This window comes from Ochotona curzoniae, unplaced genomic scaffold (assembly GCF_017591425.1).
Source record: "Ochotona curzoniae isolate NIBS_2020 unplaced genomic scaffold, NIBS_Ocur_1.0 scaffold_3208, whole genome shotgun sequence".
Classification (NCBI taxonomy): Eukaryota; Metazoa; Chordata; class Mammalia; order Lagomorpha; family Ochotonidae; genus Ochotona; species Ochotona curzoniae.
Window position 1 is genome coordinate 624,134 of NW_024467106.1, and position 13,479 is coordinate 637,612.

A 13,479-nucleotide genomic window follows, 5' to 3' on the forward strand; every position below is an offset into this window, starting at 1 on the left:
GGCGCCGCGAGGGGCGGGGCACGCAGGCGCCGCCATCTTGGCTACGGGCGCGCGCGGGGGGGGGCAGGGCGCATGCGCGGTGCCTGTGTCCACCCCCAGCCGCCCTGGCCCTGCATCCTGGAATGGGCCTCGGTGGCCGAGGACAGTGCTGCAAAAATGTGTATTTGTGTATCAAAGCGCGGGCTGGGCGGGGGAGGGCGAGACTACTTCTTCTTCTTCTTGGCCGCCTTGAGCTTCCCTTCGATCAGCCCCTGCGCCTGCTTCTTGATGTCGGCCCGCGACGGCACGTAGCTGTGGTCCACGTCGGCGAACTGGAACGTGTCTGCGGGGCGCGGGGTGTCACCCCACTGCTGGCCGGGGTCCCCGTCCCCGGATCCCCGTCCCACCGGGCGCCCGACTGTCAGGGCGGGTCCCCGTCCCACCGGGGCATCTCCCCCCAGGGACGGGTCTCCAGTCCCACCAAGGGCGCCCCACTCCCACCCCTGTGCACCTATCATGTCTTCCTCAGTGTCCTCAAAGCTGATCCTTCTGTTGCGCTTCTCCTTGAAGGTGGCCGTCTCCAGTGCCTCCCTCACCTGCGTGTCCACCTGCAGGGTCCAGGCCCCTCCAGTTCGGGTGGGCACACCCACACTGCCCCCACTCCTCCCATCCTCCAAGTCTCTAACACTCGGGCTCCCCTGCTCAGTCCTGGGTACATCCATGTACCCCCAAACCTCAACACTGGACAACAATGCCAACCTCCCCCATTCTGACCCCACTTCCCCACCTCCCGTCCTGGGCCCCGCTCCCCCACCTCCCCCATCCTGGGCCCCACTCACCCCTCCCCCATCCTGGACCCCGCTCCTCCCTCCCCTATCCTGGACCCCACCTCCCACCTCCCCCATCCTGGGCCCCACCTCCCACCTCCCCCATCCTGGGCCCGGCTCCCCCACCTCCCCCACCTCCCCCATCCTGGGCCCCACTCACCCCTCCCCCATCCTGGACCCCGCTCCTCCCTCCCCCATCCTGGACCCCCCTCCCCCATCCTGGACCCCACCTCCCACCTCCCCCATCCTGGGACCCGCCCCCCACCTCCTCCGTCCTGGGCAGTGCCTGCACTTGGTCCACCAGCTGAATCAGATGCAACAGCTTCTTCTCGCAGTATGCCAGCTTGGCATTCAAGTCCAGGGTGTCAGGAGGTGCTGCTGCTTCCTGCTGGAGATGGGAGGGAGGAAGCGGCTGGGGCCCTTGCTGACCCCGTGTGCCCTGCCTCACCCGGGGCCGTGGCATGAGCTCCTTCCCCCGGGGGCACCTGGGCAGCGGGCACGGGGATGCCCGTGAGGCGGAGGTACAGGTTGTCGATGCCCGTCTGCAGGGACAGCAGCAGCTGCTGGCTCCTGGTCATGCCGCTGTGAGCCAGCTGCAGGCGCTCCTGCTCCGCCTGCAGAGTGGCCTTCAGCCGCTTCTCAATGGACCTGAAGCTGAGCAGTAGTGGGGAGCAGAAGGGACCTGAGGCTGGGCTGTGCACTGGGGGCTCAGGTCAGGGCTGTGCACTGGGGGCTCAGGTCAGGGCTGTGCACGGGGGGCTCAGGTCAGGGCTGTGCACGGGGGGCTCAGGCCTGGGCCGTGTGCTGTGCCCTGGGGCGGGGGCTCAGGCCTGGGCCGTGTGCTGTGCCCTGGGCGGGGGGCTCAGGCCTGGACAGGTATGCCCCTGTGCACCTGTCAGAGCCAGGCGCCTGGTGGAACTTGAGCAGGGCCTCCTCCAGCTCCAGCTTCATCATCAAGGCCTCCAGCTGCCGCCGCCGCCCCTCACAGTCGGCCATCTGGAGCTGCAGGTTCTCCTCCGTGTTGCTCTGGGACAGGAAGCGGCCGGCGATGTCCTGGCCAGCAGGGTGGGAGGGGAGAGGAGGACAGGTATGGGCTGGCCAATAGGCGGTGGGCTTTGGCTCAGGGACGCGATCTGGACCTGCATGGCAGTCTGAGCTGAGGGACAGTAAATTGAGGCAGGACCACACTAAAGAATGGAGAGACTTGTCCACCCTGTCCGTCTGGGACTGTCCACCCTGTCCGTCTGGGGCTTGTCCATCCTGTCCGTCTGGGGCTTGTCCATCCTGTCTGCCTGGGACTGTCCACCCTGTCCGCCTGGGATTGTCCATCTGGGACTGTCCACCCTGTCCGTCTGGGACTGTCCACCCTGTCTGGGGCTTGTCCATCCTGTCTGCCTGGAACTGTCCACCCTGTCCGCCTGGGGCTGTCCACCCTGTCTGCCTGGGACTGTCCACCCTGTCCATCTGGGGCTTGTCCACCCTGTCTGTCTGGGACTGTCTGCCCTGTCCGTCTGGGACTGTCCACCCTGTCCGTCTGGGGCTTGTCCACCCTGTCTGTTTGGGACTGTCCACCTTGTCTGCCTGGGACTATCCACCCTGTCCATCTGGGACTGTCCACCCTGTCCGTCTGGGATGGGCCTGCACTCGGCATGCAGACCTGTGCAGGCTAGCAGGCTCTGTGTGACTCCTGAGTGGGGCTTGGCTGTGTTGTGTCCTGGGCACCCACCCACACATGCCTCTCCCCGCAGTGGGGAGCGAGTTGGGGCTCCTGAGGCCGCAGCCCAGGGTGCCAGGGGCAGTACCCAGAGGTGTGAGCACTGCACAGCCGACTTGACCCTTTCCACCAGCGCCATCACCTCCGACTGGTACTCAATGTCCACAATGGAGGCCTCCTTCCTCCTCACTGCAGAGCAGAGGGAGGGTCAGTCTGCGCTGGTTGCCGTCCAGCTGCCTCGGGGCAGGCCTGGGCATCCTCCTCGCCCACCCCCTTCAGCTACGGCCAGGACAGCCTGGCGAGAGCCCACAAGTCCAGACTTAGCCCTGGGGGCCAGCCTCTTTTGCCCACATGGGAGCCTCGGACCCGAGAGCTGGCCTCTTATTTCCCAGCCTCTGCCAGGAGGCCCAGGAGGAACAGCTCTTCTGTCTCCCTGGCAACTGCAGGCCACCCATGGTCCAGTGGCCTTGAGTGGCCCACCCATGGCCCAGTGGCCCCGCAGTGGCCTGCGTGTGGCCCAGTGGCCCCGCAGTGGCCTGCCTGTGGCCCAGTGGCCTCGCAGTGGCCTGCCTGTGGCCCAGTGGCCCCGCAGTGGCCATGGTGGGCTGGGTCGCACCTTTCTGGGTCTCCATGGCCATCATGTTGGGTGGGAAGTCCAGGTCCCTCTGGCCCTGAGGGGGAAGTGGAAAAACAAGATTAGCAGCCTGGTCTTCAGGAAGTGGCCCCGGGCAGAGGCTGTCCCAGCTTCCCCGGTCCATCCCCCAGCTGGCCGTGTCCCCCAGCCATCCCCTTGCCCCGACAGGCCGGGACCCACCCGGCGAAGCTTCTCGCTGGTTTCCTTGGTGTGGACCTTGTCAATGAGCTTCTTCTGCTGGCTGAGCCGGTTCTCGCGAGCCCTACGCTCCTCGATGAAGGAGGCTTCCCCCTGCCTCATGGTCCTCTGGTGGCATGGTGAGGACACGGTCACGGCCCCTCCAGGGACGGCTGCCCTTGGCTTTCAGTCCTGTGTGCACTGGACCGTGCAGCGGCCCCCGAGGAACGCGCTTTGCCTCGCTCATGCGGTCCCGGCTCGCTGCTGATGTCCCAGCTGCCTCTCGCCCAGCGCCGCCAGGAACCGGCAGTGTGGACCCAGCGTGTGGAAGGCCACGGCCACGTGTTCCCCCAAACATGCCTCTTAGCGTGTCTGCGTGGGTGGCTGACCCATCCACACTCGGCCGAGACTCCAGGTCTGCCTCTTATGGACTCGGTCTGTCCCTTGCTCCCGACCACACCCTGATGTGCACACAGCAGCCAGGGTGCACCTGTCTTGACTGCGGCACTGGCCCCCACGCCCAGCCTGCCAGCTGCAGCCCAGGGCGAGTCCTGTCCCTGCCTGGAAATCACACTTTGGATGTTTTAGTTCTGCCAAGCCTGGCTCAAGCGCCCTTCCCTGAGCGGGCTGGCATCCCAGCACTGCTCGTGGCCCATCATGTGCTCACGTGCCCTAGGGGCCGAGGGCTGTGCCCTGACACTGCCCTCTCCAGGACGAGGGGGCAGCATGCCTGGTCCTGCTCTCCTCTGGAGCCACACAGGGGCCTCCGCATGGCCTGGGTGGATGAGTGCCCCTCACCCACCCACAGCTCCTGCGCCTGACGACCTAGCCCAGCGGGTGAGCAAAGCAGGCGGCTTGGGGTCACCAGGCTGCCTTCTTCACGGCTCCCAGGCCAGTCAGATCTCAGAGCCAGCCCGGAAGGCTCCCCTGAGGCCCCAGGCCTGGGTCCTGGGCTTACCTTCACCTCGTCCGTGATCATCATGGCGTCCTGGGACATGACTGTCATGTCTGACAGCTCTGAGCAGTAGTGGACCACCACGTTCTGCAGCTTGTCCAGCTCCATGGGGTACCCTGCCAGCACCTGCACGGGGTGAGGCAGGGCCACGGCCGGCTAATGCACGCTGTCAGGGTGCAGTGTGATCTGGGGTGCTTTCTGATCTCACTGAACTGTAAAGCTGGAGGACCTCCCACCGACCCTGGGACCCCCAATACCCTCAGGGAGCAGCGGCAGCGAGGCGGAGACCCCACCTGGCCAGCCGCGGACGCCAGCTCACCGACTTCAGGTAGTCCAGCAGGTCCACGTACAGCAGGCGCATGTTCTGGCTCGTGGTGATCTTGACCAACGTCTTCTCGATGTTGTTCTCCAGCTGGCGGATGACCTGGGGCAGACCGGGCACAGGAACCTGGCCTCCACAAGCCCCGCCCCACCCCGCGGCAGGGCCCCGCCCCTCACTCCTGACCCCGCCCTCCCTCCTAGCCCATCCCTGGCCACGCCCTCCCTCTTAGCCCATCCCTAGGCCACGCCCTCCCTCCTAGCCCACCCCATCCCCTGGCCCCGCCCCCACCGGCCCCTCCCAAACCCCTGGCCACGCCCTCCCTCCTAGCCCATCCCTGGCCACGCCCCCAGCCTATCCCTGGCCACGCCCTCCCTCCTAGCTCACCCCAATGGCTGGCCACGCCCTCCTCCTAGCCCATCCCTGGCCACGCCCCTCACCCCTGGCCCCTCCCCATCCCTGGCCACGCCCCCGGCTACCTGCAGCAGCCGCAGCTCCTCCTTGGTGGCGTCGGGCTGACTGCGCAGGCGCTCCAGCTCCAGCTGCAGGCACTCCAGCTGCTGTCCACGCCGCCGCACCAGGTGGATGAGCACGTTGTGCGTGTTCACGCGGTCGAACACGTACTTGCGCAGCTTCTCGCGCGCCACCTGGGCCGAGAGGCTCGGTTCGCGCGTGGGTGGGTGCGGCGGCGGGACGCGAACACGGGGCGGGGACCCCACCGCAGCGTGCCACTCACCTCCATGCTGTTGCGGCTGAGCGCCAGCCTGCTGGACACATCCTTCCCGCAGGCCTTGGAGATGACGCTTTGGTCGTACTGTGGATGGCGGCAGCTGAGCCGGAGCGACCTTGGTGGTCCCCCTGCCCACTCTCAGAGTGTCCCCTGGCCTGCTGTCCCCAGGGGGCCCAGGTCTCCCTCCACAGCTGAGCCGGTGGTCCCCCTGGCCATTCCCGGGTCCCCCGGCCTGCTGTCCCCAGGGGGCCCAGGTCTCCCTCCACAGCTGAGCCGGAGCGGCCCTTGGTGGTCCCCCTGGCCGCTCCTGGGTCCCAGGGGGCCCAGGTCTCCCCTCCACAGCTGGCATGGGCGCCCTCTTCCCGGCTGATGTCCAGAGGGGCCTGGCTGGGGCAGTGGGGCGAGTTCAGCACCTTCTTGGCCAGAGCCCAGTCCTGGGCCCCGCGGCGGATGCTGCTCCGCAGCAGGCTCAGCGTCGCCTTATTCTGCGCCGTCTTCTCCTTCACGCCCTGGATCTGGAGTGCCCGGCATTGCTCTGCGGGCGAGGGGGAGGGGCAGGGTGTGCTGAGGTGCCTCCCTGCTGGGGTGTGGAGCCCCAGGGCCCTCTGGCCTAGGTGCTGGGCAGTGGGGATGGACAGGTGCAGGAATTCCTCCCTCCTGGCTCTGGAGCTCCCCTCTGTGCGGGGCAGGTCCCCAGGGCTGGCCCGCTCACCCTGACAAGGTCCCAGATAGCTGTCCACTCACCCACTCACCCTGGGCAGGCCCCAGCCGCCTGGCCAAATCGCTTACCCTGGAGCGGGTCTTAAGCTCTGGGACCCTTGTGGGGCAAGTCCCCCAAGGCCAGCCTGCTCAACACAGCCAGGTCCCCAGCTAGCTGCCTGCCCGTCCTCTCGCCCTGGCAGGTCCAGACCACCTGCCTACCCACTCACCCTGGCCATACCCCTGCCACCTGTGGGTCTTCTCGCCCTGGCCGTCCCGCCGTCCGTCCTCTCGCCCTGGCCGTCCTGCCTGCTGCCCTCTCGCCCTGGCCGTCCCGCCGTCCGTCCTCTCACCCTGGCCGTCCCATCCGCCCGTCCTCTCGCCCTGGCCGTCCCGCCGTCCGTCCTCTCGCCCTGGCCGTCCCACCCGCCCGTCCTCTCGCCCTGGCCGTCCCGCCGTCCGTCCTCTCGCCCTGGCCGTCCCGCCGTCCGTCCTCTCGCCCTGGCCGTCCCGCCGTCCGTCCTCTCGCCCTGGCCGTCCCGCCGTCCGTCCTCTCGCCCTGGCCGTCCCGCCGTCCGTCCTCTCGCCCTGGCCGTCCCGCCGTCCGTCCTCTCGCCCTGGCCGTCCCATCCGCCCGTCCTCTCGCCCTGGCTGTCCCGCCGTCCGTCCTCTCGCCCTGGCTGTACCGCCGTCCGTCCTCTCGCCCTGGCCGTCCCGCCGTCCCGCCGGCTGTCCTCTGACTGGTAGGCCCCGCCCGCCCGTCCTCTCGCCCTGGCTGTCCCTGCTGTCCTGCCCGCTCTCTCACCCTGGAGCCGGGTGATGGTTCTCAGCTCCTGGATACGCTCTTCCAGGTCCGGGTCACTGTGCACCTTCATGGTGGTGTCAGGGCCTGGGGCGCTGTGCACTTCCCACCCGCTCTGTGCGTCGCCCCAATTGTACAAAGCTGGCAGCAGCTTGGATTGTCCCCAGAACCCTGACCCATTGTGACAGGAGCCCTGGGATTCCAGACACGCCCTGTCTAGCCTTTGTCTCCGACAGGGTCAGGCTGGTCTCGCAGTATCTGCCGGGGAGCTGTGCAGGGCCACGTGTCCAGGGGTCTCTTCTGCACCCCATGTCCAGGCCCCTGCACTCTGCTGCCCCTCCCATGCCCTGGGGGTCCCAGCTCACAAGCCCCTCCCTGTTGGGCCTGACCTGCTCTGCCCCTCCCAGGATGGTGTCTCCCAGGGTGCACAGTGGGCTGTGGCTGGGAACTGCAGCCCGGGACCCAGCAGCTGCTCTCAGCGGTCTGGAAGCAAGGGCAGGGTCAACGCGGGTGGCTGTATGTAATCTCCCAGGCAGGATTAGCACCCCACCCCCACTGTGACATCAGCCATAATCACCTTCATCCACCTACAGGTGTAACCCACAGGGCACGCCTTCTGCTCCCTTCCAGGATGCAGTGTCCGCTGAGCCTGCAGGCGGCTGTGAACCCCAGGCAGCTGGTGGAGACAGCCCAGGGCCCTACAGAGCTGCCCGGCCTCCCTGGCCAGCTGTCCCCACTGACGGCGTGGGGAACAAACAGCCAAGGGCGTGGGGTGCAGGGCTCCTGGTTGGGCAGGCACCGTCTGGCCCTGGAAAAAAATGGACCTTGGGGCCATCCTTTTCAGCTTTCAGAACCCCAAAATGTTCGTGGCCATGTGCAGTGCAGGGCGAACACTGTGTCATTCTCATCCGTGGCCAGATGTCCCGGGGACCACACGGGTGTCCACCCTCCCCAGGTAGCCTGTCTGAGCGGGCACAGTGCTCTGCAGCCCCGCTCTGCCGCGACCAGCCTTGGCTTGACCCTGAGGCCCGTCCTTTCCCTGGGATCTGGTGCTGGGGTTGGGCCTTGGGGTATGGCCATGCCTCAGGGCACTGGGAGGCCAGGACTGTGGTCTGGGGGGACAGTGGCTCCGAGCCGGGTTGCTGCAGCCTCAACTCCCCTGGCCTCCCGCCCGGCCCCTCACTGCTCCAGCCACTTACTGCATTTCCCCAGGTTGATTTACTGGGAAGGCAGTGGTGGGTGACAGCGACTGGGAAGGCAGATGGCGGCAGCAGCCAGGAGCTTCCTCCCGGTGTGCACACGGGCTCCAGGCACCTCTCAGCTTCCCAGGCCCAGCTGCCAGCAGCTGGACTCGAGCTGCATGGATACGGGATGTGGGGTTGCATGTGGAGGTCTCTTAGCCTCACTCCAACACCACTTCCATCAGCCTCACACTCCATGCTCACACCCCCTGCCTGCTGGCCAGGGGCTGGGGGTGCCTAACAAAGCAGCCATGCAGCCTCCTGTGTTCTTGGGGACCCAGCTGGGCGTCTGCTGCCTCAAGGCTGCCCATGGCCAGGCCACCTCTTTGTGCCTGAACCAGGGTTTGTTTTAGCCGATGGGATAAAAGTAACAGTGGTGGGTGCCCTCCCTTGTGAAGTGCAATGAAGACATGCTGGCTGCCTCTGCCGTGAGGCGGGTTTGGGCGTGGAGACCATGGCAGCAAAGACTGGACCACCGGAGCTGGGTCCCGCCCCCGACCTGTACATGCACCCAGCTTTACCCGAGACAAAGTGGCTGTGGAGACCCCACGCTCCCTGCCACTTTGCACTCTACCAGCCTAAGGCATATGAGGTCCTTGTAAACATTGCAGATGGCCGCTGGCCCATGAGGAGTGGGGGCTGTGCTGGGGGCTCAGGGCACTGAGGGAGCAGGGGGCTGGGGGAGGTGGGACCTGGGCTGGGGGAGCAGGGGATTGGGGGAGGAGAGACTTGGTCTGGGGGAGGAGGGACCAGGGCTGGGGGAACAGGGGGCTGGGGGAACAGGGACCTGGGCTGGAGGAACGGGGACCTGTACTGGCGGCCCAGGAGGCTGGGATGGCCTCCCGTTTCTCTTGCTGGAGGGCTGTGGGTGGCCCTTCCTGTTTGGGACCCCAGCCCCCTTGATGCTCGCTGCGGCAGGGATGGGCTGGCAGTCGTGGCCTCCCCTTGGTCTCTGCAGCCAGGCAGGCGGCCTGCGCTCCAAGTGGTTATCAGAAACCTCCATGCAGAGGCCTCTTGGTCCCAGGGGCCCTGGCTCCGGGTGCAGGTGTGGGACGCCCTCCCAGGACCCCAGGCCGGCTGTGTGGTGGCCAGGGCACTGGTGAGCTCTCCTCAGCCCTGGACAGTCACTGCCCGAGACTCCGCTGGGAAAGCACAGCTGTGTATTAGTTTTGCGCCTGCTGGGGACACAGGGGCTGGATAGGAGGTGTCGGGGGTCTGCCTTGGCACCATGGGGAGCCCACTGTGCTGGTCCCCCGAGGCAGGCTGGCCAAACTTGTCTCAGACCTGGGGCTGCCGTGCACGGACTTGGCTGGAGTGGGGCTGCATGGTGGGCCAGCCTGAGGCTGGGGGACACGGAGGGCTGCTTGCAGGTCCCCCTAGCTGCGCTCACCTGGAAGAAGCAGAGAGACTTGTCAGTCACTGCTCCAGGTCCCAGCCCAGGGGGTACACGCAGGCCCTGGCCCTGCGTGCCACAAGGAGGAGAGTGGCTGTCAGGAGTGGGCGCCCCTGCCCTGACATGTCACCCAGAACTCCTTAATCGCACTCCCCAGGGCCCAACCTCTGCAGAGAGTGCCCTGTGCTCCCCCCGCCCCAGCCTCTGTGTCCTGTGGCCCCCAGCCCCTCACCTGTGTCCTGGTCCTGGGGGAGCCGCCCCGTCTCCAGGAAAAGCCAGAGGTCACTGCATTTCTGGGACTCCACTCTGGTCACCCCATAGCTGGCCACAGAGCCTGCGACTGTGGGGCAGGGTGATGGGCTGAGGCCTCTGTTCTCAGGGGGCAGCTGCACACGAGTTGGGGTGGGTAGGGTCCCCCCAAGAACTGGGCCCCGAGTTGGAAGCAGGGAATCCAGAACCATGGCCACCCCACACCCCTGGAGTACCCCTGCGCCCAGGAGTACCCACCCACAGCCCCCAGCAGGCTCCACTGCAGATGGTACGCAAACTTCCTCTGGGCCAAGGTCAGCAGGATGAAGGTGGTGCCCGTACCTGCCAGGGCAGAGGTGCCTACCGGTCAGCCCACGCAGGGGGCAGGTGCATCGCCGCTTTGGCCTCAAGCACTACCTAGGCAGGGGCAAGCCCCAGGCACCCACACCCACCTGAGATGAAGCTGACCACGCCCTTCATGAAGGCCCTGGACTGGCAGGCGGCGTATTCCCCGAGACCCTGGGTGAGCAGGGTACAGGGCTGGCCTTCACAGCCCCTCCGGCCTCTCCTCCAGCCCAGAGGGAGGGACCCTGAGGGCGGGCACAGTCACCCCACCCTGTGCCCAGGCCCTGGAGGGGGACCCTGAGGGCGGGCAAGTCACCCCACCCTGTGCCCAGGCCGGGTAGGGGACCCTGAGGGCGGGCACATGTCCACCCGCCCCCATCCAGGGGCAACGGGTGCCTCCTGCTGGGCTTCTTTCAAGGGGACCCCTCCAACCCCGTTGCGCTCAGGTCAGCCTCGAGGCCAGGCGCTCTACGTGCCTCGCCAGCGTCCTCACCGGGTGCTTGGCGGCCACCGTGTCGTCCACACGGGACAGCCCCAGGTTCACCATGGCGGTGCTGGTTGGCAGAGCGGAGTGCGCCTGCGCAGGCGCAAGGAGGGCCTGTGCGGGGGCGTGGCCGGCCGGAGCCGCGGGGCGTGGCGTGGATGTGGGCGTGGCCGGCAGGAGCCGTGGGGCGGGGCGTGGATGTGGGCGGGGCGTACCGGAGTAGCGGGGCGGGGCACTCTGGCGCATGCGTGGCGGAGCGGGAGCCGAGCCCGGCCTCGAGAAGCGGGCGGGATGAGCTGCCGGCTCTGGCTGCTTCTGTTTCCCGTTTTCACGTTCGGGGATGTGATGGTCATTGTCTCGGCTTGGGAACCAGGGTCCCAGCCGCGGGAGTGTGTGAGCAGGGGCGTGGGCAGCGGATCTCGGCCCCCAGGCAGAGGAGATGGCAGGACTGGGAGACCAGAGGAGGGCGCTGGGAGACCAAGGAGGGCGCTGGGAGACCAAGGAGGGCGCTGGGAGACAGAGGAGGGTGCTGGGAGACAGAGGAGGGTGCTGGGAGACCAAGGAGGGTGCTGGGAGACAGAGGAGGGTGCTGGGAGACAGAGGAGGGTGCTGGGAGACCAAGGAGGGTGCTGGGAGACAGAGGAGGGTGCTGGGAGACAGAGGAGGGTGCTGGGAGACAGAGGAGGGTGCTGGGAGACCAAGGAGGGTGCTGGGAGACAGAGGAGGGTGCTGGGAGACAGAGGAGGGTGCTGGGAGACAGAGGAGGGTGCTGGGAGACCAAGGAGGGTGCTGGGAGACAGAGGAGGGTGCTGGGAGACAGAGGAGGGTGCTGGGAGACAGAGGAGGGCGCTGGGAGACCAAGGAGGGTGCTGGGAGACAGAGGAGGGCGCTGGGAGACCAAGGAGGGTGCTGGGAGACCAGAGGAGGGTGCTGTTCAGAGGAGGGCGCTGGGAGGCCACAGGAGGGTGCTGTTCAGAGGAGGGTGCTGGGAGACCAGAGGAGGGTGCTGGGTGGCCACACGAGGGTGCTGGGAGACCAGAGGAGGGTGCTGGGTGGCCACACGAGGGTGCCCTCCACGGCGCCCAGTTCCCCGCTGATGGCAGCCGTTGGGGAGAGAGCCAGCAAGTAGGCGATCTCCTGTCTACCTTTCAGATAAAAACAAACCGTGTAAAACGGGCCCAAGCCGTGATGTGTGGAATGAGTGGGCCCGTGTTACATATCCACCGCATGGGTGCTGGTTCTAGTCCCAGCTGCTCCCCTTCGCCGGGGGGGCAGTACAGGACGGCCCAAAGCCCTGGGCCCCTGCACCCTGTGTGAGGCCCAGATGAAGTGAGGGGTGCAGTGTTTAGCAGGCGGTAACACTCATTGTGGAGCCCACTCGGGCCCTGTGCCTGCTACCAGAGTCCTTGGAGGACTTGCAGTGCTTGCCTGCCCAGGTGGCAGGTGCCCGCCTGGGGGAGAGGTTGGAGCACAGGGCGCTGGGCAGGGACGCGGGGGGAGATGGGTCCTGGCCAGGCAGGCGGTGGCCACAGCAGGGCCCGGAGCATTCCTACAGCTCTCTGCGCTGTCTCTGCTGGCAGTGAGCCTGCGAGCCTCTGCTCGGGGGGCTCACACCCCGCAGCTCTGTGCTCCAGTGGGGGTTGCTCCCGCCGGCTTTCAGCCTCACAGGGGCCCCTCTGCAGTGCCCAGGGTCAGCTCTGAACACCTGGCAGGTGTGCTGCTTGGCTTAAGACAGATGCAGGGCCTGGGCGGGCTGAGGGCTGGAGCCCAGGCCTGGTGGTGGGCAGGGCCTGGCTGGGAGGCTGGCAGGAAGTGGAGCTGGCCCAGGGTGCTATGTGAGCAGGTGCAGGCCCACAGCCTGGTCAGAACTAAGCCACTTTCTCGGGGTTCTGGAAGGGACCCATGGAGCCTCCCTCAGGCTGCTGGGGTCGGGGAGGGGAAGGGCAGACCCTCCCCTGAGTGTGTTTGGGGAGCAGAAATGACGGGGGGCACATCCTTGAACCCCATCTTGGTCAGTCACCCGGCCTGGGTGAGAGCAGTGGCTGTGGAGGGCTGACTGAGAGACGACCTGGCAGTGCCCAGCGCCCAGGACCCACTCCCAGGCAACATACCACAGCTGGGCCCGAGCAGGGCTTCCTGTCGCCTGGGACTCTTCCGGATGCTCGAGTCACTGACCTCGGCTCTGGGGTCGCTGCCTGGCACGTGCTGCGCTGGCCTGGGTCCTGCCTGCGGCCACATGAGAGCTGAGGTGTGGGTGCACACAGAGGGAGTGCGTGGGTGTGAGGGGCTGGAGGGTGATCTGGCGGCACGGTGACCGAGGCCCGTCTGTCCTGGGTGTGCAGGCTCAGCTGCCCCCGGGAGCCGCTGGAGCGCTATGGAGGGGACCTGGGGCCCCAAGCTGTGCCAGCGGCAGCTGCGGGAAGCACACCCGTGGGTGCGGGTCGGGGCTGGCCCGACTTGCTCTGTGAAGGTAATGTGGAAGGGAGGGGTGCGTGAGGTCACCGTTGTTTAAGATAAGATGGCCAGCATGGAAGCGTGCTTGTTCCGGCTCGTCGTCATTTGAGGAAATAGGCCGTAGCTGGGATGGGGCAGTGTGGTTTGACTTGCTTAACTTCTGTGAAATGCTTTCGCAAACAGCCTAGCCCGCAGGGTGACCTTAACCGTGAAGGGAGGGGTCCTGTGCCAGGAGCCCTGAGTCACCTGGGCCCGTCAACCCGACTTCCCACACCCGGAGTGAGTGGACTTGAACTCCACATGCACCCTGCCGTGTGCCGTTGGGGGCCGCGCTCCGGCCAGCAGTGTCCTTCCTGGTCACTCGGTCACCTCTGTCATCCAGCTCTCTGCCAGCCTTAGGCCGTGGCTGTAACAATGTAACCCGGTGACCAGAGCCCAGGCCTGAGGATCGGACCCCCCTGAGGCCTGGGCTCTGAA

General features: G+C 66.8%; 2 protein-coding genes across 2 annotated transcripts; both read right to left on the reverse strand.

The window, feature by feature from the left end:
* Positions 1-203: 203 nt before the first annotated feature.
* CCDC183 (coiled-coil domain containing 183) lies at positions 204-6,909 on the reverse strand. Its single transcript, XM_040963318.1, has 14 exons — positions 6,840-6,909; positions 5,749-5,870; positions 5,342-5,419; positions 5,085-5,252; positions 4,606-4,710; positions 4,290-4,412; positions 3,335-3,460; positions 3,137-3,191; positions 2,609-2,709; positions 1,699-1,859; positions 1,292-1,460; positions 1,072-1,191; positions 491-587; positions 204-322 (listed from the first exon to the last, which is right to left on the reverse strand). Exons 1-14 carry the CDS (start codon positions 6,907-6,909, stop codon positions 204-206), a joined length of 1,614 nt encoding a protein of 537 aa, XP_040819252.1.
* Positions 6,910-9,220: 2,311 nt separating this feature from the next.
* Positions 9,221-10,619, reverse strand: TMEM141 (transmembrane protein 141). The gene is made up of 5 exons (XM_040963165.1): positions 10,558-10,619; positions 10,172-10,238; positions 9,978-10,061; positions 9,703-9,810; positions 9,221-9,467 (listed from the first exon to the last, which is right to left on the reverse strand). The coding sequence occupies exons 1-5, from the start codon at positions 10,609-10,611 to the stop codon at positions 9,454-9,456; spliced, it is 327 nt and encodes a 108-aa protein (XP_040819099.1). The 5' UTR covers positions 10,612-10,619; the 3' UTR covers positions 9,221-9,453.
* Between the last annotated feature and the right edge of the window lie 2,860 nt (positions 10,620-13,479).